This window comes from Eublepharis macularius, chromosome 1 (genome assembly GCF_028583425.1).
Source record: "Eublepharis macularius isolate TG4126 chromosome 1, MPM_Emac_v1.0, whole genome shotgun sequence".
Classification (NCBI taxonomy): Eukaryota; Metazoa; Chordata; class Lepidosauria; order Squamata; family Eublepharidae; genus Eublepharis; species Eublepharis macularius.
Genome location: NC_072790.1, coordinates 9,038,777 through 9,065,236, shown reverse-complemented (window position 1 = coordinate 9,065,236; position 26,460 = coordinate 9,038,777). Strand labels below are relative to the sequence as shown.

The window sequence follows — 26,460 nt, the reverse complement described above, 5'->3', positions numbered from 1 at the left end:
TGAGCAGCAGTGGCCAAGTAGCAGCAAGTCCTGAGTCCAAGGGAAAGGTGACCATCCCTGCAGGCCTGGGCACAATAGTGACGACCCTAGCAGACCTAACTGCCACTATACACCCTGATATCGTCACTATCACAGAGAAGTCCATGGACTGGCTGTGCAAGTGTGCCATTCTGACCCCCAAGAATGACAAGGCTGCCATCATTAATGAAACACCACTTAACTCCCTCGAAGGGGCAGAAATGGAGTACAGATCTGTGGACTCAGTGGTGCAAATGGATGGTGCAGTCCACTACCCTGTGGAGTTCCTCAACATGCTCAACCCTCCTGGCTTCCCAGCCCACAAGCTTCTCCTCAAAGTGGGGGCTCCAAAGTGGGGGGAAACCACCAATGAGGTCTACAAAGAGGTCCTTCAGTAGAAAAAAAAGTACGTATTTTTCACTTTATTTATTGCACTACAATCTTCTCCTTTTAAAAATCTCTTCAATAAATGTCACATTTTGAAATTCATTTCATCAGTTTTCAGCATCAACACGCTTCGCTTTATTCAAACACCTTTGTGAAGCTCGGGTACTATGCTATTATACTACAAAACCAACTCAACCCCCCTCCCAAACCAAAAAATGTCACATACCCATAAATATTATAACTGGATTAAAAATAGTCAAATACCGTAGTGATGCACAGATACTAGGCTAGTGTAATATATATCTGTGTGGTGTTTCTGGCTTCAATCTGAAAATAGTGCCTGGGCCAATTGGCCCTCTGTTCCCTTTCCTAACTTTTTGACTGGGCTCAGCAGAGCTGACCCCTGGTGCAGTCCAGTAAGGCCTGAGGCTTTGTCTCCCTCCTTCTGGTTAGGTCTTAGTAGGGAATTTCTGGTAACAGAATGGTAAAATCAGTGGCAGTAGTACCAATCTTCACTCTCTTTTACAAATTGCTTACTTTGAGGAAGTAATGGTTTCCTCCTTTGGCAGGTGGGCTGGTTTCTGCTGCAGCGCAATGCCTTTCGCGCCTGCTGCTGGTTCCCAGACTGTTCCCAGTAAAGAGGAGAGTATTCCTTCATGATTCTGAGCCTTTACTTCATAGCCATTCCTGGAAACTGAGAGCAGGCATTTGTGCCGCTCTCAACAAGTTACATTTTCTGATTAAAGGATTGTTCCTTTGAGGAAGTCTTGATCCCTGCAAACCATACCATCCCGGTCGTTTTCCTCAACTGGGTGTGTTCTCCGGATCTAGAGAACTGAGCGTGCTGGGTCAAGAAAGACCCATTCCACGGCCCACAACTGGGAAGCCCTGGTTGTGTTCTTGCAGGGTCATGGCCTAGTTTCTTGAACTTCAGATCTGTGGGAAGTAGAGGTGGGCTTGGACCGGAAAACGGACCTAAATTTTACATGGACTGGCCCGGGTTGGTGGTTTGTGAACTGGGGGTTGTGGAGACCCTGACCCACGAACTTTTTGCTGGTCTGTCAGTCTGTTAGTTCAGTTTTTTAAAAAGTTTCAAGTGCTCCTGGTGCCACTTGCAAGCAGTGCCAGGAGCGCTTTAACCCTCCCTTGCTTCAGCTGACAGGCGGGGACTTCCCTGCCAGACAGCTGGAGGGGGGTTAAAGTTTAAAGCGCTCTTGGCGCCACTTGCAAGTGGTGTGGGGAGCGCTTTAACCCCCCTTGCTCCAGGCCCCGGAAACAGTACCATAGACCAACAGACCACAAACCCACAAACCTGTCCGCGGGTCGAGAAAAGTTCATGATCCATGGTCCGTGAAACTCCACGGACCACAGACCATCATCCCATTGTGTTTTTCCAGTCTGCACCCACCTCCAGTGGGAAGGCAGTGAGCTTGTTTTACAGGCTTGCCTTCATTTCCACAGCTACCCAGGCAGAGAAATCTTTTTCAGGAGCAATGCTGTGACTGAATTATAGCAAGCATACACTGTGAATGAATTCATGCTCTGCAATCGCCATTTTAGGGTAAACAGACTACCAAAAATAAGCATTTTGAACACACACACACAATATCACACACACACACACACATACACACACACACACAAGGGCTAGGTTCATGAAGCTTTGAAAATGTCCTTTCCTTATCAGGCACTAACATCACATAACATGACATGACATGTAAAATTGGAAATTGGCACGGAAACAGAACCTTGCTGTATGCTCGGTGAGTGGGGCTGGTGCAACCACAGGCGCGGCTGCCACCATGGCGCCCCAAAAAGGAAGCATCATTGGTATCCACCGCAAGCTGGGCAGGGGACACCCGTCCATAGTTGCACGTGGCGCCATCAATCGGCAGAGGCAGATGGTTGTTCTCAGCAACCGTATTGCAACTTGGGAAAGGCTAGTTACAAAGCCTCTGGATTCTTCCCCCTCTCAGTTGCATTTCCCCTGCTCTGTGCCCAGCCAGCTCCAGTTGCATCTCCGGACTTCTTTTAATGTATGTCCCAGCCAGGGACCCCATCCCAAGCTCCGCCCTCCATGCTGGCCCTTCACCCCAACAGCACACCCTCCCCTGTGTGGTTGCACCTGCCAACGCAGGCCAACATTGCTGGGATGTTGGGAGTCCTCAGGAAGTTCATCCCTACCAGGCACTCAGGGGGACTCCCATCTTCCAGAGACCCTCCAAGCAGACCCAGGCTGGATGCCCTCAGGCTCTGGCCTGTGCTCAGCTTGCTGCCGACTGTGAGTCTTCCTCCAGAGGCACCACCCATGATGACCAGGCTCAGTCACCCTTCTTCGTCCATTTGTGTCAGAGTGCTAAACATTTTTTTTCCAAGGGTCAAAACTCCCCCTGTGTTTAAGGCATAACCTCACTGAATGTAAAATATTTTTACTGGGCTGTTTGCAGTTCTTGATTGTGGAGGAGTTCGTTTGAATAAAATGTCATTTAGTGGCACCAAAAAAAGACTCGGGGAAGGAGCAGAGTGAAACATCTTTTTATTGGATGTCCACCTTCTTCCAAATGCATGGACTAATGAGAAGCACGGTGTCTCTCTAGCTCCCCTTTCAACAATGCTTCTGCAATTCTGGCGACACAACCTTTGATTTTGCATCACTTTGCTCTCTTCCCCTCACCAATAGTCCAGGAAGGGCTGAAACCCGGTCTGCTTCTATCGCCAGGCATTGGAGCCCACAGTATGCTGACACAATTGAAACTGACCTGCCATATACTGCTGCCTATTGTCCTACCATCATAGGAGAACAGGATCCCACTCCAAAGTAAGAGCAGCACCCCTGTCTTGACCCTGCAATTTCTCAGAAGTGTGGGATGGTCTAGCTGCCACTCGAACGTTTATGGGGAAAGAAGCAAGAGTGACTTTATTTTTCAATCATAGCATCTTTCACAGAGTCTCTTGTTGGATCCAGATAAAGTGGAACAATATTGCTTTAGTCGGGATGCATATGGAATGGCCGCTTCCTCTTACATAGCAGACTACATTGATCATGGCACGAGTGTTCTGCTGTGGGATGGAGCGAGGCAGAATATAAATGAGAGTCTTCTCAGCCACGGCAAAGGTGTTGAACTTCTTCGGAATCGACTGCTAAGGATTTCTGTTTGGAATGGCTTCAAAAGCTGTGAAACGGACTTTGCATTTAAAGAGACAAGGGAGTTAGGAGGCTGTAACTAAGCAACCGAGGAAAAGGAACGGCACAAATGCTGAGGCTCGGAAGTACAGTATGCATAAAGAGGCACTGCTTATTAATATAAACCGTCACAGGAAGTCTGATCACACCAGACCTGGTGTGTATAGGAAGAAGTCGTGGAAGGCAGCATAAGTTAAAACAGGGCATCGCCATTACGTTGCTGCCTCTTCTGTTACAGATTTGTCTACAAGATTTTCCTTACTGGCACCTGAGCATCGCCAGCATAGCGAATACACAGCCCCAAAAATGCCTTTCGGTTCTTCACTACATGGTGACTTCCCTACCAGGATCTTATTCTGGGCAAACATGGGTGCCTGGACCTTCAAGGTCAGAAGGGGTAGAGCCCGCACATGCCTGCCTGCCTGCCCACCACACAGCCACTCACAAGCGCCTTCCTTTAATTGGCTCTCCATCTGGCCCCACACATGCCTTCTACCATTAGGTACCACCTGCAAAGGTGGGGGGCAGATAATGATAATCTATAATTATGTAAAACTTCATGGTATACACACAAAGGGTAAGTATGCAATGATTTCTCTTGAAAAACAAAATACCCACAAAGCCTGCTGGTACTTAGAACTCTTTACACATCCTGTGGAGATTTTACTGTATAAAATAGTGGCCTGCTGAAAAATTTTCCGTCCTAACACGCTTAATTAGCAGGATCATCAAGGACTCCAGAGGCCCGGGATCTGCTTCCTGTGTGGCATTAACACGGCTGCACCGTTCAAAGAGCTGAAAACAAAAGCATCTAACTATAACAACAACAACAACATTTGGTTTATATACTGCCCTTCAGGACAACTTAATGCACACTCAGAGAGGTTTACAAAGTATGTTATTATTATCCCCACACAACAACAAACACCCTGTGAGGTGGGTGGGGCTGAGAGAGCTCTGAGAGAGCTGTGACTGGCCCAAGGTCACCCAGCTGGCTTCAAGCGGAGGAGTAGGGAATCAAACCCGGCTCTCCAGATTAGAGTCCCGCGCTCTTAACCACTACCCCAAACTGGCTTTCAGTTTGGTGTAGTAATTAAACTTTGGGGAATTCTCAGTATTGGCCAGTGAGCCAGAATCAGAAAACCACTGTTACCTTCAAACCAGCAATGCCAATTGGTGCACTAAAGATGAACAAGGGAAGAAACAGATGTTAAATAACAGGCCCAAACTAGTTGGGCGTCTATATGACCTCAGTGAATCCTAAACAGAGTTACTCCAGTCTAAGCCCATTGAAATCAATAGGCTTAGACTGGAGTAACTCTGTTTAGGATTGCACTGTGAGCGTGTTAGGATGGAAATTTTTTCAGCAGGCCACTGTTTTACACAGTAAAATCTCCACAGGATGTGTAAATGGTTCTAAAAGTACCAGCAGGTGTTGTGGGTGTTTTGTTTTTCCAGAGAAATCATTGCATACCTAAAATGGGCTCAGCTTCTTTCTTCCTCCTGCAATAGACTTGCCGTTAATCTAGCTTCTCTGTCTGCTCAGGTCACTAAAGAGAACCACTGTATACTGAATGCTGTCCTTCCACATTCCCAAGCATTTGCACACCAAACACATTTGAGCATTTGTTTGTGGTGCACACGTGAGAGCGGGGGTGGGTGGGGGTGGGGGGCGACTGAGATTGCAGGCTAAGGTGGGAATGAAAGAAGAGGCATCTGTAGATTGACGGGAATTAAATGAGCAGAAACAAGAGAACTGTGACTGAAGGAGAAGGGAAGAGATGAAAAAGAAACTGGAGAAAGACAAAACAAGTGTTAGGAAAGGAGATGAAAGATGAGATCCAGCAGTTCAAGGAGCAGCTGCTCTTCTTCTTGATGGGTGTGGGGGATATGAAAACGGCAGCGCTTCCCGGCTAGGGCAGAACCCAGTGCGTGTGTTAGGCTGCTTCTGTTCGGAAGATGTATTTGATTAAAGCATCGGCTGTCTCTGAAAGGGCGCCTCGAAGGGCTCCTCGGACGCGGCTCTTGCGTATCCCAGCTGGCCGTACCAAGTCAGCTTGAGCAGGAGAGACAAATTGCCCGGCAATTATGTTCAATGGAACAACGCTTATTCTGTTGAAGTAAAGAGCTTCATTAGACAGATAATCATAGCGTACTTGTGTGAAGATGAAGGAAATGTCCACAGAAGAGCTTTCCACGCTCTGTTTTTGATAAGCACCCCACAAACGCATATTCCTGGACAATAATATGGCCATCCCAGGCTGGACTGGCCCTTAAAAGCCACGTGAATTGATTGACAATGCAGTAAACTCAAGGAAAGAGCATAAAGCACGCCTGCATCTTGACACAGTTGCTTCCATGTGGGAACTATTCCCTGTTGAGCTCTTATCGCCACTGCAAATACTTAAGCGTTTGTACAGGCATTTGCCCACTGTACGGGCAGATCCTCTGTTTTATCCCTTTGTGCTGCTGGAGAGTTTTTGGGTGGCTTTAAAAAAGGATAGTAGGTATAATGCCATAGCATAATGTTGCTATAGTGATGTTCCTACTATTGGTTTTCTTAAAGCCAACAAAAAGCCCACTGGTGGCAGAGAGGAAACGGCGCAGGATGTTGGTGAGGAGGAATGGAAATCCATACCTTCCGACCCACGTAGATTCTAACCCACTTTAGGTATAATCTTCCCAGAAAGACTGTACCAAAGCTGGTTTGGGAAAACAGGCAGCAAAGTGGGTGGGTGGGGGGCGCCGCGGAAGGTGGATGACCGCATGTCAGTGCCACACAGAAGCCCCGCCTCCTAAAGCGGGAGCTGGGAGAGAAGCAAGGCTTACATGTGGAAGCTAGCCACACCTGGTGCCCTGGCACCTCTTAACTTCTCTTATCGCTTCCTTCAACAGTTTTTTACCACCCATGATCACCAATATAATCTCGGTTAAACAGTAGTAAAAGAGGGAAGGGAATATTCTCATTTTCCATTTATATGTTATTTTGATAATGTTTCCTGTTAGCTCATAAGAGTAGGAGATGAAAATAGGTTTCTTAACACAGGTCTGTAAATTATACCTGTTTGGGCAATAAAATCTTGGCAGGAAGGCTGAGGTGGCTCGCCACCATTTTTATGCTATTTATTTTAACAGATGTTTGCAAAGTAATAAGAATGAGCATTAAAAAGGCAGAGCCTTTTGCAAAAGCAAACAGTAAGTAGCATTGCATTGTGCCAGAGAAATGTTTTCATATTTAAGACTGGTAAACATATGTAAATTGGAAACAGATTCATCACCTCTCACTGTACTTAAGCACCACACGAAAACGCACATGGCTAATTAGTAAATGTATTAACATTGCAAATATGGTGTATACCAGGAAATTAAATAAAAAGAAGGTGTGGGGAGCAACTGGGAGAGGAATGAAAAGGGGGGGGGGAAACCCCTCTTTATTCAGTTGAGAAGGTTTATATCTTCTGTATTTCAAAAGGTTATTATGCCGAGCCCTCATATTTTCTCCATACACAGTAAAAAGGTTCTGGTATTTTACCAAAGTGTCAGAAGGTATTGTCTCTATCTACTTTCATCTGACAGGAAAAAATTTCTATAATAAGAAAATCCTCAGTCTTTCCAAATCTCGATTGACTAGAAGGGATTTTCCCACTCCGCCATTAAGTGGCTATCTACAGCTTCATCGTTGTTATCAAGCTTCTTCTAAAATAAAGTATTTTTATTCTGAATATTAAGGTGCTTCAAGAAGATGATATAGTAGATCAATAATGTTGAGCTTTTACTGTTTTTGTTATGTATCTGCTGCTTTTAAATATATAGTTTATATTATTGTTTTTGTAGTTTATTGCACGATATCTATTTTTATTAGATGCTCTTTGAGCAGAAAGGTTGGACACAAATTGCCTCAATAAATTAACTACTTCTGAGGTAAATATGTCTAAGGTAAAAATGAACTCTTGACCAAAATTATTTTGACCTTATGAGCAAACTGCAGTTTGTCGTTTCGGTGGCCACTTTTGTCCAGACTGTTTGTTTCCTCACTTGACATTTTCTAAAGATTTATGTTTAATGCCTGGTTTTTTAAAAAGTGGCAATTCCATGTCTGGACAGAACTTCGGTGAGCATTTGTTTATTTCCTCTTTGAGAGGTGAACAGGAAATAAACAAACACTCTGAGGAGTGATCTTTGTGGCTCTGTAGAGAGGGGAAATGCACAGAGCCTTCCGATCTGTCTTTGAAAGCTCAGGTTCCCAGCGAACATTGCAACTCCCTTCACGTGAGCATCCTCATGTAATTCGTCTCTTGTAATTCGTTTCTCAGTCATGCTGTTGTGATTTTGAGGGCTCGCTGAAGCTACAGTTACCAGCCTCCAGGTCAGGCTTGGAGTTCTCCTGGAATTACGTGTGATCTTGAGACTACAGAGATCTGTTCTCCTGGAGGAAATGGGAGGTTCAGAGAATGGACTCTGTGGCATCACATCTCCACTGCATGGTGTCATGTTTAGAGTGTCAGACTAGGATGTGGGAGATCCCAGTTCGAATCCCCGCTCTGCCATGGAAGCTCACTGGGTGGCCTTGGGTCAGTCACACTCTTTTTCTGCTTAACCAACTTCACAGGGTTGTTGTGAGGATAAAATGGAAGGCAGGAGAATGTTGCAAGGCAAGGTGTGCACTTCAAACATTTTCATAATAATTTCAGATCCAGATTTCACATAGGGCTGTTTTTTTTTATCCTGATTTTTCAGAAGTATTGTTACCGGTTTGAGAGTCCCCACAGTATCATTTTTGGGTCCCAAAAATTCAAGGCCAATATTTTTGCCACAGCCCCTATGAGGGTGCCCAGTCTCCCTGCAATGGGCAGGAAAGTGGCCTGGTACTTACCAGTAGAGATGGGCACGAACATAAAGAAAAAATGAACATGATGTTCATTGTTTGTTGCCATCCACAAACAGGGACTCACAAACACGAGCATGACCTGTTCACAAACATGTTCGTGGTTGGATGTTCGTGGGGGCCAGCACGCTCTCCTCTAACCATCATCCAAGTTTGGTCAAGATCCCTACTGCACCACTCCCAGAAACCTGACCTGAGCAGGCACCAGGAAAGGTACCAATAATAAACAATAGCTTGGCCCAGAGCCTGGCAGCAGCCCTGGAACTTGAAGGGGTAGATCCATATCCCACCACACATAAAGAAAATTCAAGCTCCAATGCACTCTATCAAAATGCCAACAGCAGCTGTCTCTCCCTCTCCAAAGCCAGAGCTGGGAGCCCCCCTCCCCCCTGGTCTTTGCTCCCCTGTTGTAACAAATTTGGAGCTCTACACTTGAAAGGAAGACCTGCGTATCAAGCTAAATTGGGCTTAGATTGGGGTTTCCAGGGCAACAGCTGGAGTTCAGACAGAGTTCAGACAATCCCTGCCTATGTTGCCAAGGGAATTGCTTGCAGGTGCCAGACTGTCTGGCTTGATGAACAGCAACGAACAAAGCTTGCAACGACCACCTGTTCATTTAGAGTGGGGCCTCACGAACAGCTTGTTCTCGAACAGCAGATTGGGCTGTTCGTGGCTTTTTTTTGGTTCGTAATGCTGTTCGTGCCCATCTCTGCTTACCAGGCTCAGCCTTCGCATGCTGTCTGGGCATGATGACATCAGTTCCAGAAGGGATGTCATCACGCTTGCTATAAGACGGCTCCCGCACAATGTGCATGGCTGATTCTTTGAGGGTTGGCCTGTTTGGGGCTGAAACCAGCCCTGTGCGAAGTGCGGAAGCGTTCCCACGGCCAGTGAGATGATATCACTTCCAGACGTGATGCCATTGCTCCTGGCCGGGAGCACACAAACCCAGGCTGCCTGCCGGTGGTGGGTGGTGGCTAGCTGGCTTGCCTCATCCCACCAGTCTCCTGCAATTGGTAGACAGGGAGGCAAAATGCCGGGAGCTGACCTGCCACTAGTGGGTACCTGGCAAGCCCCCTCCCCCCCAGCAGGAGCAGGGAAAGGGGGAAAGAGAGGAGGCCAGGATTGCCTCCCTTGGAGGCTTGTCCCTGCTGCCCGCATGAGAAGCCCACCAGCCGGCTGGGGGGCTCCTGGACTCACATGAAGCTTGAATCTGCAACAACCATTTCCTCCCCTGCCTCCATGGGGTGTTTTTTTTTTTTTTTAGAAATTGGTGATTGAATAGCATTATACCAATATAACAGTGTAGCAATATGTGTGCTAGATTCTCTGAATTCCCTGCTTTCCTTTTCTCAACAATGAAATCGCCAGCTCCTCCCACTGCGTTCCGTTGCGAAGATCCACATTCCCTGTGTGTTTAGGAGCAGGTAACTGACCCTGAAGCAGGCTGTGTTTTATGGAGGAGCCCCTTAGTAAACCATCTTGGAATTCCTGATTGGACCTCAAAAAATTCTGCTTTATCTATTTGACATTTTTAAAGGCTGCTTTTCTACTGAGAGGTTCTCAAGACGCTTCACAGCCATTTTAAAATACAGTGACATTAGGATACCAATGCAGGATAACACCAGCTTATCTGAAAAGCACAGGGAAGAGCACTGGCTGAAAAGGACCTCCCATGGAGGGCTGCCTGCCTACAGGGTGGCTGGAGAGCTCCCAGAATTACAACTGCTCTCCAGGCCATAGAGATCAGTTCCCCTGGAGAGAACGGCTGCTTTGGAGGGATGGACTTCCTGGCCTTGTGCCCCGCTGAGGTCCTCCCAGTGCTCCGCCCTCAAAGTCTCCAGGAATTTCTCAGTATGCAGCTGGCAACCCTACTCCCACAAGTCCCAGCCAAAAACTGACACACACACACACACACACACACCCACGGGAAGATATTATACTCAGGTCTCAAGAGCAAGTATAATCTTGGCCCTTCATGTTCTTCCGCAGCCCTTCGTGTTGTGCGCTATATATTGACAGAGAAAACTGATTCAGAGAAACTCTGGGTTGTTACTTATCCATTCATGACTTTCATGTAAACAGTCCTATCAAATCGGAGTGACTGGGTTGCAGAGGCAGCACCGGCCAATAATCCCTTCCCAGTGTATGGCTCCGTGGCGACTGAGCAGCGCTACTCCTATGTTGGAATTCTTCAAGTTGCGCTCTGGGAAACGGAGGGCAGCCATGCAGCATGAAATGGGCACAGGCAGAGTTGGCAGGCTGGTGCCGCAGACATGAGACTTCGGCAGCCAGACTGGTTTGCGTTCTCTGACTCAGGGGCGCAGGGAGAGAGCGCCAGCCCCCTTCTCACTTCAGGTCACGCTGTTCTTGTCTGTCAAGCCAACTCTGAGCCGCAAATGATAATGGCAACAAACCTCTTTTTTTGCTGTTAATTGGCACAGAGCTCGAACCCTTAAGTGTAGTCGAAGCTGATCGTGTTTATTCCCTCAAACAAGAGGCCTCTGCTTGATTTCCTTTGCGTGAGAATGAGTCATGCTTCTGAATCCTTGCTAATGAAGGGTAAACGTTAACTCTCTAGCAGAGATTCAGAAGAACTAGTGATTCTCGTGCGGAGGAAATGAAGACGGCGCTCTGGCTCTGAGATGGTTTCGTAAGCAGCTGTTTGGAAGTGTGAGTGATTTTCGTGCTGGCAAGGCCCGTTTGTAAGTACCATCCATGTTGGCTCTGAATGTCCCCTACTGCCAACATTGTTACCCATAAAAATGTTCATTCAAATGGTTTGGAAAATAGGATAAGAGAGATGATAATCTCTCATTTCAGAAATAAAGATGAGATCCTATAAATATAGAGAGAGCTCCAAAATAAATTCCTTGCTGAGATCTCGAAACAGATATGTCCTTCTCCTGTGGTGAAAACATTATTTTTCCTTCCTTCTGATTTGGATCAGTACATTTCTTGTAAAGTGGCGCAGTTTGCCTTGGCAGCTAAGAAAATATGGGCTAGAACTGTGCTTAATGGCCGAGACTCCTTTACATGTATATAATGAAGGTGCTAAGTGTTTTAATGTACTTCTATGTGATTTTAGCGTTATAATTTTATTGTTTGTTGCTCTTTGTTCATGTGTTCTTCAGTTGTAATGGCCTTTGGCCTCACGCAATAAACATCTTTTGAGGGTACTGGTGCTTAATGTATAATCAAAACATAGCATATATGGCATATAATTAATCCATTTGGATTATTGTTCCAGAAACACATCACCAGTTGATGTTACAGTAAACTGTTCTCAAACTATTGATAGCTTTCTGACTGTAGCAGAGAATTTTTTTGCTAAAGGAGAAACAAAGACACAGCAATAACTCCAAGAAGACAATATGGGTTTTGCAGAAGTGACACAAACTATTATACTATTCCTGTTGAACTTTTGCTGTTTGTGCATGCATATGTGTGTATTCGTGGATATATATTCAGTGGACTTTCAGCCTGACCTTCATTGTGACATGCATTGTAAGCTCTTCTGCTAATACAATCCGAGAGAGTTGGGAAGATGCACCAAGATCCACAGTACCTTTGCATGGAAGCAACTACTTTAACTGGCAGAGGGCTCCTTATAGCAGCAGCAGTAACACCCCCTGAGCCACTTATGATACTCCTTGGCTGATAGTGTAGATTCTGCTGAGTGTAGGAGACTACGGAAAGTAGTCTACCTGCATAGACCGCCTCCGTATGTGGAGCGGAATGATGTTTGAATCAGAGTATACCCTGCTGTCTAAGGGCCAATACTTACATTAAAAAGTCCATATGGTGTGCACGCAGATGGGGAAATGGAGTTACATGCTGGGAACTCAGTTCCAGGTTCACGGACCCCGAGACAGTGGCACGCAGGGAAAAGGGGCTGAAGCTCCCACCACACCATGAAATGGCCTGAGATCAATGATCACCACGTGCACATTTTCCCGAAAGGACAGGCAGAAGTCGCCCTGGGCGGTTTCAGATTGGGAAAATGACACAGAGGGAGGTGTAAGCCCACTCTTCCCGTGCACCGCCGTCCCAGTCTAAATTGAGCCCCCTTGTCTGGGAATTCCCAGCATGAGCTCCAGCCCCATATCTTATCCAAAGCTCATCTCTGCCTTGAATGCGCTAGAGGGTCTTCGGCAAGCGCTTAAGGTCTGAGCATGGCTGGGGGCAAGAGGCAAAAGGGCTCTTGGCCGTCATCTCTTAGCCTAGACCCAGCAGGAAGATCTCCTGTCGGGGGGGGGGGGAGAGAGAAATCTGTTCTGCATTGAGAAGCCTTCCCCCTCCCACCCACCCCCTTTTTTGTATCATTTTAATCTTTGTTTTGTTAGGAGTTGCTTTGGGTTGCCATTATGTGCGGGATGTAAATGACAGCTACAAGGTAGCTTTTGGGATTGGGAGAGGGGTTATAGCTCTACAGTAGGGCACATGGTTTGCATGTAGCAGACCCCCAAGGTTCAGTCCCCGGCATGTCCAATTAAAAGATCGCAGCCAGTACCTGAGCCTCGGAGAGCCCCAGCCAGCCATGCCAAGCCAGAGGGACCGATGAGTGTGGCTCAGTAGAGGGCAGCTTCATGTTTGGATTAAAACACGTATTTCAGAGACCACGGTTACTAAATTTAATTTTACTTCATCACCGGTAGAATTAATAGAAGTTGTGCAAAGTAAATGTCGGCAGAATTGCATCTTAAATTCCTGTTGATAAATTTAATTGAAAGCAGTATGATTTTTTTTTTTAAAAAAATGTTCTTATTGCTTTAACATTCTTGGCAAGTCCAAAGACGGCATTCTGTGTGCAGTAGCTGGTGATTCTCTGACACTTGCAGAAAATTGGCATTTAACAAAAGCCAACGACCCTGAACTTGACCCACAAAGCATGGCGTCTTTGGCTTCAAACTGCCCAGTTGAAAATGCTGGTGATGTGTCAATAGCTACAGACATCTACGTGTGTGCATGTGTGAAAAATAAAACATAAAAGTGAAAATAATATTTTTTTCTTAAATGTTGACCTTTAAAACAAGAATTATTTTGATGTTATTTCAAAATGCTCAATTCTTTCCTTTTTATTGAGTGTGTGTGTTTCTCATATTGGCAGATGAAGACAATGAGCAAGAGAGTGAAACGAACGAGAAAACAGGTCAGTAAATATATGTCTTTTTCTATTTGATCTCATTTTTGAGCTGAAAATCAGTCTAAATTATGCTGAATATGTTTAGCACATGCGATGATGCCGAAAAGTTTTGCAGTTTCCCGGATGATGTCATAAGGCCTCCCATTTACCTGCCCTCGGTGGGGAACCACCAGCTCCTGCAGAATTGAGAAGCAGGATGAAAAATGGCCTCCACATAGTAAAACTGTAGGAATTTCCCTTAGTCTCTATGGCAAAGACCATAGAGACTGGAAGAGGCAACCTAGAACAGCACTAGGAAGTGATGTTCCTCCCCAAATTTCGCTCTCTCCAGGCACCTCCCCCACCCCCCACCTCAATCTCCCAGCATTTGCTGAGGCAGTGTTGGGAGCCCTGGGTGTGATTGCTGAGAGTTTTCGTGGCTGTATTAAAAATTTGGAAGGGATTTTCTCTTATTTAAAAAAAACAGCCTGAGTCTAGCAGCACCTTAGAGCCTCGCTACAAGTGACATCTTTCACGCGAAGGGCACTTGATCATTTTCGCAAGTCTTTCTGGGTACTGAAGTCCCTCTCCCACACCCCTTTTCCTTCTGTTCCTTCCCCTCTCTGTTAGCATGGCTGCCTGAAGAGACGGAGAAAGCCTACGACAGCAGCTTTTGCAAATTGTCTTGCTGGGGGGTGGGGAATGCTCTAGAGAAAGCTGACATGTCGGTGAAGTCCTCCCCTCTCTGTTAGAACTGTTAGGATCGCTGCCTTAAAAGTCAGAGAAAGCCTGCGTTTGCAAATCGTTTCTCCAGTCGCAAGCCTGCTCTCAATGATCTTTGGGGGCGGGCAGCTGCAACTTTCTTAGCTTTCTCCAGACCATCCCCCCCTCCCCGAGCAAGACGATTTGCAAAGTTGCAGCTGCAACTTTTTATTGCCGCATAAGCAGTTTCCTGCAGGCCGGTTTGGCTGGGGATCCTGGAGGTGTTTCGCCATCTTCTGGTCATGGAGCAGGGGTCACTGGGGCAGTCGGGGTGGTGGTTGTGAAATTCCTGCATTGTGCAGGGGGTTGGACTAGATGGCCCTAGAGCCGGCCCTTCCAACCCTATGACTCTATGACTCTATGACTCTGTGATTCTTTTCTAAGCATTTGTGGATGTGTCTGAAGAAGTGAGCTTTGTTCCATGAAAAAAAAAAGGTTGCTTGCCTTCCTCGAGCGGGATGGGCCACTTGGTTTGCAGATCCATTCTGCGGGCTGCTTTTCACATGCTGTCCCTCTGTGCTGGCTTGGCTCAGCCTTCCTGGGCCGTCCTTGCCTGGAGGCTGGGAAAGCAAGCCCAATGGATCCACTGGGACTGTAGAGCAGAGAGATTGCCACGCCCATTTTATTTTTATTTTATTGACCTTATTTGTGGTCCACCTTTCTCTCTGTGATGCAGACAGATTACAAACTCAGAAAACAGCGCAATAAAAACAAGACATGGGCCATTTCCAGACGGCCCCCCGCCTCGCGAAACGTCGCGCGTCGTTGCGCAGAAAACGCGATATTTCGCGTTTTCTGCGCAATGACGTGCGACGACGCGCGACGTTTCGCGAGGCGGGGGGCCGTCTGGAAACGGCCATGATGACATACCATGATCTGTGCAAAAACGGCATGAAAAACATTTAGAAAACAATGCCATCAAAGAAGTTAATACATACAATAAACAGTGCAATAAACTACAACCCTGTTCGCTTTATAAATGTGCCATGCCTTCCTTGTCCCAAAGCCAGATTCTCTTCTCCGCTGGGTCCTTTGTTGGCCCTGCCTCGCTTTCCGTGGGGCCCCTGCAGGATAACCAGCTTGCAAGCGTGTTCTTGCTGATCACCCTCACAGACCTGAGATTCCCCTGAGTCGCGTCTAGAACTTGGCCAGTCTCTTGCCACTTGGTGCTGAGCTTAATTCGAAGTGATGCGGGAGAGCTAGTCGGCTTTCTAGCAGAGGAGCCCCTTAGAGACCTAATTTACTCGGGGTCCTGATGAGGCTGGGACTGGTATGGTTTGCCCTCCTATATACCATTTCTCGGGGTAAATTGGTGCCTCCAAACTGCTTTAAGCCCTGTTGGAGGGAGGCAGGCAGGCAGGCTAGCTGTCTTCCCTAGTGGCTAATAAAGCTGCTGTAGGGTGCCAAATTCCTGGGCTAAAAGCAGCAAGGGTTGGCTCACTCCTGCCTCAGCACTGCAGTCCAAACTGGGCTTCAGAAGCTGCTTTTCGAGAAATTGGACCATGTCACGAGAGCCAGTACAGCAAAGAACACCACTGAAGGCTTTACTGCTTATCCTGCCTTTTAGGCTTCGTCTGCATTCTTTTAGCCTCCATTAACACGTTAAGGAGTGCTTGTGTTTGTAGGGAAACCACACAAGGATTTGTATCGCATGTGCCTCCTAGATGCAGACTGGCTCTTTCCTGTGTCTGTAAAAAAGGTCACCTTGCTTGTGTGGCTATGCAGAAGTTTCACAGTGGAGCCCGTAGTGGCGTGCCCTGGAGTGGGGTGAGGATGCAAAAACAGCGGGATGGGGCAGAGGCCAGCACCGCTTCTCCCGGTCCGCTGTGGTCTCAAACACAAAACAGCCGGTGCCCATCTGGGAGGGTCAAAACTCCCCTCACGCTTGTGACACAAAGTTCTCCCGTTGTTCCCAGCCAACCTCAAGGACTTCGTAATATACAGCTGGAGCCTTAGAGACATGTACAGAGTTTGCGCTCGGAGTAATCAAATGGTATTGCCTGTTTGAGAAGTCCACAACAGGAGCACACGAAGAGCTGCTGGGTTCCTTTGCCCTGTGACTCCTGAAGTTACTCACCTTTTGAAAGCGCAGGACAAACATTTGTCCCCATCGTGACTCGCTCTGAGCCTTCCTACACATTTCTGCTCATCAGACAAAAATGGGGTGTGGTCAGAAAAGCGCATGCTGCACTGAGATAGCTCCGTCCGGTATCCGTGAGGCTCCCTCAGAAATAAACCTTGTGAACTGCAGTTCCGATTACTAATTTGAAAGGAAAGGGCTTAAGTGTTTCAATTTATAGACCGAAGGAGAGGCTCGTGTTTCCTCTTCTCTGCAGCCTTTGGAATCTGCCCTGGTTCCAATTAGGGCAAGCCACAAGTCCGTGCAAAATCAGCCCATTAGACTGGAATGTTTTGCTCTGCATCTGTCCCCCTTCTGTTGGACGTGGGCTGAGGCCGGCCACAGGCATGTCGCCACTCGCAGAGCCGCTGGGCTTTCTAGGCAGGAGCTGCAGAGACCAGACACAAGGCACCTGTTGAGCAGAGACAGAGAGGTTGAACTCAGGGAGGGGGTCAAGAGAATACCTGAGCACCTAAATAGAAAAGGGCTGGGTGGGCTTTGGACACTGGCGCCTCCTGGTGGTCTCACCCAGAACTGGCCTTGACATAACTTGAGCATCACGTATAATACAAGCGCGACCAGAGGTGGACTGGCTGTTTAATTCTACGGGAAATTTCCTGCTAGGTTGCTTCTTTATAAGATCGCTGGCAGCCACGGGCAAGCAGAGCCAAACCTTGGCAACTCTGCCAGCGCCTCAGGGACCACGTGGCTGAGACTCTTTGGGCCAAGCTACAAGTGACGAACGACACTTGAACGGCAAGTGGATTGAGTGGAGCGCAAGTGAACAGGGAGAAATACACTTGCCGTTCAAGTGTCATTCGTCACTTGTAGCTTGGCCCTTTGTCACGTTTTGCCACATAAATAGTTTGTGATTTGATTTTGCTGGTTAAGGCTGGGGCTTTGCGCATTTGCTACTGTTGTTTAAATAATGGAGACCTCACCAACGAGAAGGAGGGGAGCTGAACGGGTGAGTGAGGTGTGCTGTGACTAGGTGAAAGATCCAGAGGAGTTAGCCGTGTTAGTCTGTAGTAGCAAAATCAAAAAGAGTCCAGTAGCACCTTTAAGACTAACCAATTTTATTGTAGCATAAGCTTTCGAGAACCACAGTTCTCTTTGTCAGATGCATGTTACAAACATGATATCATGCATCTGACGAAGAGAACTTGATTCTCGAAAGCTTATGCTACAATAAAATTGGTTAGTCTTAAAGGTGCTACTGGACTCTTTTTGATTTTGTGACTAGGTGGTATCTGCACCCTGGGGTGGGGGGACGAACTGCAGTTCTCAGTCTGAGTGCAGAGGGAGGGCGGTCAGTCTGGCCAGTTCAGGGAGTCGGCGCGGAAATCTGTGTCGTGAGAGGAAAGTGCTATTCTGCTATTCTGAGAGTCAAGACAGGTCGGGAAAGAAGTCTGCATGTTCTCCTTGGTGGAGGAACTCAGCCTAAGTGGCCACTGAAGGAAACAGGTCTTTGTGACTGACGCTGTGAATAAACATTTATGGGTCTATAACTATTTTGAAACCACCAAACTTATGAACCTACTCTGCAACCATTACACGTGTGTGTGTGTGTGTGTGTGTGTGTGTGTGTATGTTATGTGCTGTCAACTCACTTCTGACTTACGAATGAAAGACCTCCAAAACGTCTCATCATTAAGGGCTTGCTCATATCCTGCAAACAAGAGGACGTGGCTCCTATAGTGAGTCACAGCACCTCATTTGGGGTCTTCCTCGTTTCCTGGCATTATTTTTTCCAGAGAATTTTGTCTTCTCATGATGAGACCAAAGTGCGACAGCCTCAGTTTTGTCATTTCAGCTTCTAGGGAGAATTCAGGCTTGATTTGATCTAGAACCAAATTATGTCTTTTTGGCTGTCTATGGTATCCACAAAACTCTCCTCCAGCACCACATCTCAAATGAATCCATTTTCTTCCTGTCAGCTTTCTTCACTGTCCAACTTCCACATCCATTCATAATAATGGGGAATACCCCAGTCTGGGTTATCTTGATCTTGGTCCCCAGGAGACATATTTATCTTTATGGATCTTTTCTAATTCCCACAATCTTCTTCTGATTTCTTGGTTGCAGTCTCCCTTTTGGTTGATGATTGAGCCAAGGAATAAAAAATCTTAAACAATTTCAATTTCTTCATTGTCAACTTACGATTTTGCAATTCCTCAGTAATCATTACTTTTGTCTTCTTGATGTTCAGCAGTAATCCTGCTTCGGCACTTTTCTCCTTCAGTCTTCCTCAGTGGTTGTTTCAAGTCTTCACTATTTTCTGCCAGCAACGTGGTGTCATCTGCATATCTCCAACTGTTAATATTCCTTCATGTACATACTAAGCAAAACACCCGTTTCATCTGGATTATAGGATCCCTTTTTTTTAATTCACAGCCACCTGTAGTTGCCAACCCCCTTACCTGGTAACTGGGGGATGGGGTGCCAGCGGGTGGGCAGGGGCCCCTGATCTGTGTATCTTGTGCATGCGCTTTGCACATGTGCCCACTCCAGAGGCCCTCTGGTGATGTCACTTCCAGCTGAAACCAGAAGTGACGGCATCTCTTTGGGGCCAAATCAGCCCCAAACACAGCATTTTTGTTATGTTTGGGGCTGATTTGGCCCCCAAGAGACTATTGCTTCCGGTTTCTATGGGAAGTGATGTCACCGGAGAGGCACTGGAGCACGCACGTGCGCTATTTTGCCATGTGCTCTGGGGCTCCCAGCCTGCCTCTTCCCTCCTCGCCTCACCCTCTGGCCAGATGAGCAGGGCCGGGGGGGGGAAGGTGGGGGCTGGCTTCCCTATGGCCACCCCCACTGTTCTGTCACACAACCATCTATCCTTGTATAGTGCAGCACAAACAGAAAAGGTCTAAGGCAAAAGCCTTTGGTGGTAGCAAAGAACCCTCCTTTTGAAACACAAAGCAAGAGCAGGGAGGCAGCACAAGGCAGGCCGTTTCAGAACCTTATAGTGAGGTGCCATTACAGGAATTACAACATGCAGGTCACACAAAAGGCAGCAAAACTCCAGACTCTTCCACAGCAGGGATGGTCACCAGTTTGCATGGGGAGGCAAATGAGTGGGGGGGGGCAATGCCCCTTGCTGGTGCTGCTGAAGGGAGCTTGGAGCACCCAGGGGCCTCTCACTGGGACTGGGGTCAGGGCTATTTTCACATCGCAGTCCAGCCCGTGTGTGATTTTCTCCACTTCTTCCCAGGGAATTTGTATGAGGCAAGACTGCAGAGATTAACTGAGGCATCGTAGAGACAAATAAATGCCCGTCCTTGGACAGGACTTAGGGAACAGTGGCTAGAATGGGGGCTTCACAGCTTGACTGAGGTGCCTCCCTTCTCTGTTCAGCAGGCACCCCCCCCCCTCCCAGGATTGGGGCTGATACAATAACCGCCGAAAAACGGGAAATTTCTATGGGGAAGAAAATACTTTTGAAGGCTATTATTGGGGTCTGTTGGGTCAGGAGTCTGAAATGATTTTTTTGTTTTGCGCATCCACATATTCTTTCAAAAACCAATTCCACTTCGGCCTTGGTAAATGGCATTTGAGCATGTCCTTTCACCAGTCCTACCTACAATCTAAGAATCCATCTCATATTGTTTTCCTCCTGAAACTTGTGCATTACATTAATTCCAGCGGAGTCCAATGACATGCCCATCCTAAAATAAGCTATTACCCTGGAATGCTTTGCTCTGCATCTAGAGCAGATACTGCTGTTTTCTGGCGAGAAGAATCAATGCTTCGCTATTCTGTGATGTCATGAGGTGTTCTGCAAGGTTTCTCTTTCTTAGAAATGACTTCTGTCTGAGGAAATAGCTGTTTGATACACCATTAACTGTTGCACTGCTAGAGTTAATATGACCTTTGTTTAGGGTTGCCATCCTCCAGGTGGTGGCTGGAGATCTCCCGGAATGACAACTGATCTCCAGGTGACGGAAACCAGTTCCCCTGGAGAAAAGGGCTACTTTGGAGGGCGGACTCTATGGCATTATACGGCCCCTCCCCTCCCCAAACCCTGCCCTCTCTAGGCTCCACCCCCAAAATCTCCTGGAATTTCCCAACCTGGGCCTGGCAACCCTACCTTCATTCGCCCTTTAACAGTAGGACTCTGTGCTACTCTGTCCCTTTAGTATCTAATATTAAGAAGTTAGAAAATATTTGCCTCTATGTCAGATGTTCACACTGAGGGGAGTTCTTTATGCTTCCGACTGAAGATAACTTGTCTCTTGAGTGTGAGAAGTGAGAAGCTGGGTCGTTGTTACTTGAGGTTACTATCATGAACAGACTTCCCCTCTAGCAGTTCGAACCTTTACTTTTGTAACCCTATTTTATGAATGACTGCTGTTGCTTGCTTTTATGCCGCACGCAGATTTCCCTAAAAGCCTTAAAAATCATTGGTGTAGCGGGCGCATGCATTTCTACCCCCCCCCTCTCCTTTAAGTATCTTTCAAATCTGACGGCTCCAGCCTAATTCGTCGTCTCTGCTGATAGCTGGAGGAAACCGCGGGTTCTCATTTGGGGCCTGAATTCAGCCTCAGAAGCCATTGTGAGCCAAAAGCATTATGCCTTCCTTGGGTTCCTGTAGGCCCCTGAAACAGCGACAGACGGGGCTCGAAGGAAGGAATAACAGATGACCGAATGCACGGCACACTGCGATAAATGCTCTCTCTGTTTTACATTCCTGCACCACCCAGGAGGAGACGTATCTTATTACCTCTGTAGAGTCTGTTGATGTGGGTGAGTGTGAGGCTTTTCCCCTCTCAGCGGAGCAGCGGGATGTTTACGCTCATAATGTAATCTTTTGTGAGAACAGCCATTACTGCTAGTTTGAGTCCTGCTAGTCATTAGGAATTAGTTCGAGGTGCCGGGACACGACGAGGAAGGTATTGGCATAGCAAAACTCTTCTTGTGCGTATGCTTTTGAAACCCATAATGAAGCGTTGAGGGTGGGCGAAGGTCCCCAGTCATTTATGAGTGTTGATTACAGTCCTAGTCTGGTTAAAACCAGTGACTCTGTCATAGATTTAACTGGTTCAGAATGTCACCTGATAACATTTGGTTTATTTTCCAGGACCCTTTGTCTTCTAGCAGCAGCTATCATATCCTGTGTGTTCAGATGCTGTCATGTTTCATGCTGTGCATTGCTTGAATCAAAGAGCGTACGTAGATGAAAGTTGCTGTGAAGTTAAGCACCTTTGTGCCGAACACAGCCCAGTTCAGTTCAGGCCTTTGACTGAGTGTATGGGACAAATATACTACACACAAATCTCCTAATACACACAACCAGTGCTTCTTCTGAAAGGAGCAACGGGCATATTCTCCAGATTAATTGGGGTTTGGAATGGTCTGGTATGCATATCCCAAGGCAGGCAATGCAGACGCAATTCTATCGTGCAAATCCTGCCGTTGTATGGATGCATCGCTATGGATTGGATCCTATGGAGGTTTTAGTGAATGGTGCCATTTTTCTGGTGTGTCATGCTATGCCATGCTTGTACCCAAGTGTGTCTTGCTAGAGTAATCGGCCTCTGAGTACGTGCAGAGGGGAGGCTGATTTCTGGTGCACCGTTGCTGACCGCTTATCTTACAGGAGAGATGTTTGGATTATGAGTTCCTGCCGTGCTGGGAAACCTGACCTGGACTTCAACACAGAGACTGGACCGGACTCCTTTTTCCCCCTCCCTTCTTCCCAGGCCTTGCGGGCCAAAACTCCTAACTGACTTTCTATCCCACTGGGGGTGGGGACATGACCCTATACCTGATTGTGCCTTAGTAGCTTCAGGCATGCCAGCCAATTCCACTGTCATAGTAGCTTGATACTGGCGTTAACCCTTAATAAAACATCTTTAGCTCGTGCACCTGAGTGATGCAGTGAAGTGTTTGGAGAAACACCTGGCAAGTCCTGACATGGTGCACGGAGCCCTCCATTAGTGCAAGAGGCTTTCCTGCTAGCACAAGTGTTCTTGCACCAGAAAAAAGACTCTTAGAGGAAGAATTCAGTAGAACAATCAAATATTGCTACGTCCTTTGTCTGTCTCAAGTTCCTTTTTCCTGATATGGGATAGAATTTGTGAATGGATTCTTCTCATCGACCGCTTCTTAAAGGCTCCGTACTTTGAGAGTCAGCGCTGCCCAGACCGATTTCTCGCCTTATCAAAATGGCCAGCGGGAATGAACAGGTTAACTTGTGGAGTTTACTGTCATAAGATGCGGTATTAACCTCCGGCTTAGATTTATTTTGTATTTATTTAGAACATTTTTATGTCATCTCTCCAGGACCCTGCCTGAAGTGCCTTACTGAACAAAAATATTAAGAACAAAAGTTTTAAAAGATGAACAGACAAAACAGCTATGCGCCATAATAGCTTAATGGGATGTTCATAGGCAGTCTGTTGAGGTAGGGGGAGACAACAGGACGGACTAGAGATCCCCGGTCCCCCCTCCGCCCCCCTGCCACCACTCACCTGGTCTGCAGGGGGGAAGGTCGGGGAACAGGCCTCCCGGGCCTGTTCCCTGGGTAGCATGACGACATCATTCCCAGGAGTGATGTCATTGTGCAGGGCCGAGGAGCACTCCCTCACTTCGCGCCAGACCGATTTGGCCCCCAAATCAGTCTGGTTTGAAGCACGGGAGTGCTCCCATGCCCGGCACAATGACATCACTTCCTCGAAGTGACATCGTCCCACCACCCCAGGAGCACGCATGTGAAGACAGCAACAAAGCTGAGTGCCCTTCCTCCCCCTTCAGGAGGGTAAGGGGACATGGCAACCCTTGGAAGGACTGCAGTCATCATGGCGTGCATGTAAGCTTCTCAGAAGCACGTGGTTGGCTGTTGTTAGAAAGAGGACCCCCCAGACTATATGGATCCTTACTCTCATCCAGCAGGGTTCGTATACCCTTGAAATGTTCTATAATCCAATTCACACAAGCCATACAGATCTAGGTGTGTGTGTGTGTGATGTAGAGAGTTTTACTATGAAACAAAGACAGCACAAGTGGAATCAGAAAGCAAACTGTGACTGAGCCGCTGGTATCTGACACCAAACTAGTTAGCTGATATTTATATCCTGCTTATCTTGGTATCTATTGGAAATACAGCACTTCAAGAATGGATTTGCTGGAGGAAGGGATGAGATGTTTTGGACTTGCCCTCTTATCCAACATTTGTAGTATCACATTTTAGAAATGATGAGTGAGATAACTAGATATCCTGTTCCCCATAACCCAACAAATACTCTTCTGGGTTTCTTGAAAGTTATTATTACTGATGAAACAAAACTCGTATTGGTGACAGCATAAGGATAGCTGGTTGGACAATGTTTAGATGTTTACTAGAAATCACTAAATGTTCCTATAATTTAGAATGGTTCACTTCTATTGGGAATATAGCTCTCCATACAAAGCTGGCTATATATATATATAATTTCGATGATATATTTTGGAACAATACCCTAGGTCTTTTTAAAAGTATGATGAGGTCTTTTTAAATGGTATAATGATTGTGTATGATTCTGTTTTTTGTAATTTGTGTGAATGTATATTAAATAGTTTTAAAATTTAACTGTGACTTTACATAATATCATTGGTAGAAAATAAACTTTTTTTGGTTCAAATGCTCCCTAATAACAAGGGATCGAATTAAATATGCTTTGAGAGGGAGGTCTGATAGTTTTTCAAGCTGGGTCCAGGGATCTGTTGCAGGCAAACTCCCAGACGCTTCTCCTGAGTTTGTTTCACCCTCTAGTACTCTGCCAACCATCCTATCCATCCAGCAACTTTAAGCTTTAATATTTACTTTATTTATTTAGCAAAATTTGTATTCTGTCTTTCTAAGGGCCACCTAGGCAGCTAACAAATTAAAACATTTATAACAAAATCACATTTTACATTATTAAAGCCTACCAAAATAACAACAACACATCAATGGTCTTGGAATAGGTAATCCTCCAGGGGGTGGCTGGAGATCTGGAATTACAACTGATCTCCAGGCTACAGAGATCAAGTCCCCTGGAGGAAACAGCGGCTTTGGCGGGTGGTCCCTGTGGCATCATATCCCGCCGAGGTCTTTTTGCTCCCCCGACCCTGCCCTCTCCAGCCTTCACTACCCCCCCCCCCAACAAATCTTCAGGAATTCCCCAACTTGGAGCTGGAAATCCTCTCCTGAGGATTGCACTGTAAATCCTTTAAGCCTGGGAGTGCTTCTTTCTCCCGGAAAAACACTACTGCCATGCATCGAAGCACCAATGATACGGAAGAGAAGGAGCGGAATAATAAGAGACAACTCGGAGTGCTGATTACTCTTTCCCCGCCAGCGTTTTCCTTTCACCTCTGTCCTTTCACCTCTGTCTTCCTGTGCTCCGCCCTGATCCTTTATGTCTATTTTTTTTCCTTGAGCAGTGCACGGATAGTCCAATGGCACAGGCAAGTCCAAGAACAAGTCCTCTTTCAGAGGAAAAGTGATATTTTAATTACCCTTACCATATAACTTAATATTGCTCACTTTCCTCTATCTCTGGATTAATGAACGAATGTCTTCCCATTCCCGCTTTATTGCTATATAATTAATGAACCAACGCTAACCGTGCTTTCTCTAAAGTAAGTCCTTTTTTTTTGTTTTTACTGCTTTAAAAAGCAGTTTGAGTAGGTTGGATAGGTCAGTTCCCTGCTTAATCCACATACAATCTGTAAATATTTAACCATATGCTACGCTGAATACATATTGGCTTTTGACTTCTGAAACAAGCAGGCAGAGAATAATTATCTACATTTCCTTAGAGGGAGTTGGTGAGAGGCTACCAGATACTGAGCACTGAAATAGATTTCCATCACTTAGCTTAAAGCTTTATCGATGAAGATGAGAAAACAAATCAGAAGTTAACTTAGGGATTCCAAGTGGCCATAGATCCCAAGACCTTGTATTGACAGGAGATAGATGCTCTGGTCACTGTGGAAAATAGCAAATATATGTATGACGACATATGAGATGTCCGTTTATTTGACGTTTATTCATGGGCGCACATATTAGTTCTAGATTAGTGTTTCTCTTATCCCCTCTTTTCTCTCCATGGCCATTTTCACATGTCTTACCTGCCACCAGAACATCGAGCAAAACACACGGAAGATAGCGTCTTCTCGTGCGAAATCATACCAGGAAGACACTGCCATGCGGGAGTTTTCCATGAAATCACGTCTTCGTGGCACAATTTCGCACAAGAAGACGCTGTCTTCCGGGTCTTTTGCGCAATGTTCTGGCGGTAGGTAAGTGAAAATGTGAAAATGGCCCATCTGACTTGCCTTTTCCCTTTCCTGTTTCTTCATTACGTATTTCTCATGACTTCTGGGGGAAAGTTGCACGTTAGAATGGGGAAGATTGCTTTGTTGACAATTTGATTTATTATTTTAAGACATGTTACTTTTCCATTCAGCTTAGGGTCCCCAGATGGCAAACCATCCAAAACATTAAACCAGCTTCTACACATGAGCGCACGCGCATGTGTGCACCTAAGCAGAAAGGATGATCAGCGAGAGAATGCCACACAAAACAGAAAAGTCTTCACCTGGTGGTGGAAGACAGCGATAGAGGGGGGCATCTGGTCTTTTGCCCTTCTCCTTCTCTGGCCCTTTTGCTCTGGCCATGTTCTGTTTGGGATCCCACATATTTATAGTGCTAATAGCAGGATACCTTCCTCCAGCTCCAGAAGCCTTGCGCTGGAAGGGCCACGCCCTTTGGAAAGGGTCAGAAAAAGGTGCTGCTATTAGCAGAATGCAAAATTTGGCTCCCACCCGCTAAACCATACTCAGTTTTCCAGTTTTGAAAAAAACAGGGTGCTTTGCATTAAATGAGGTTTCGTATATGGCTAACAGATTGTGGTAATGAAGTATATGGTATGCCTTTAATAATAACAAGAAGAACAGCAGGATTTGAGTTCAACGGCACCTTAGAGGGCCTTCACTTTTGAGAGTCAAAGCTC

At 46.5% G+C, this 26,460-nt stretch overlaps 1 protein-coding gene across 3 annotated transcripts in view; it reads left to right on the top strand.

Annotated features, from left to right (window-relative positions):
* MACROD2 (mono-ADP ribosylhydrolase 2) overlaps nt 1–26,460 on the top strand; it is a 1,366,388-nt gene that overhangs the window by 1,204,485 nt on the left and 135,443 nt on the right. For all 3 annotated transcript variants that reach the window (XM_054984023.1, XM_054984014.1, XM_054984005.1), the window contains exon 10: nt 13,585–13,626. In XM_054984023.1, coding sequence (XP_054839998.1) covers nt 13,585–13,626 — 42 coding nt within the window. The remainder of the gene's footprint in view (nt 1–13,584; nt 13,627–26,460) is intronic.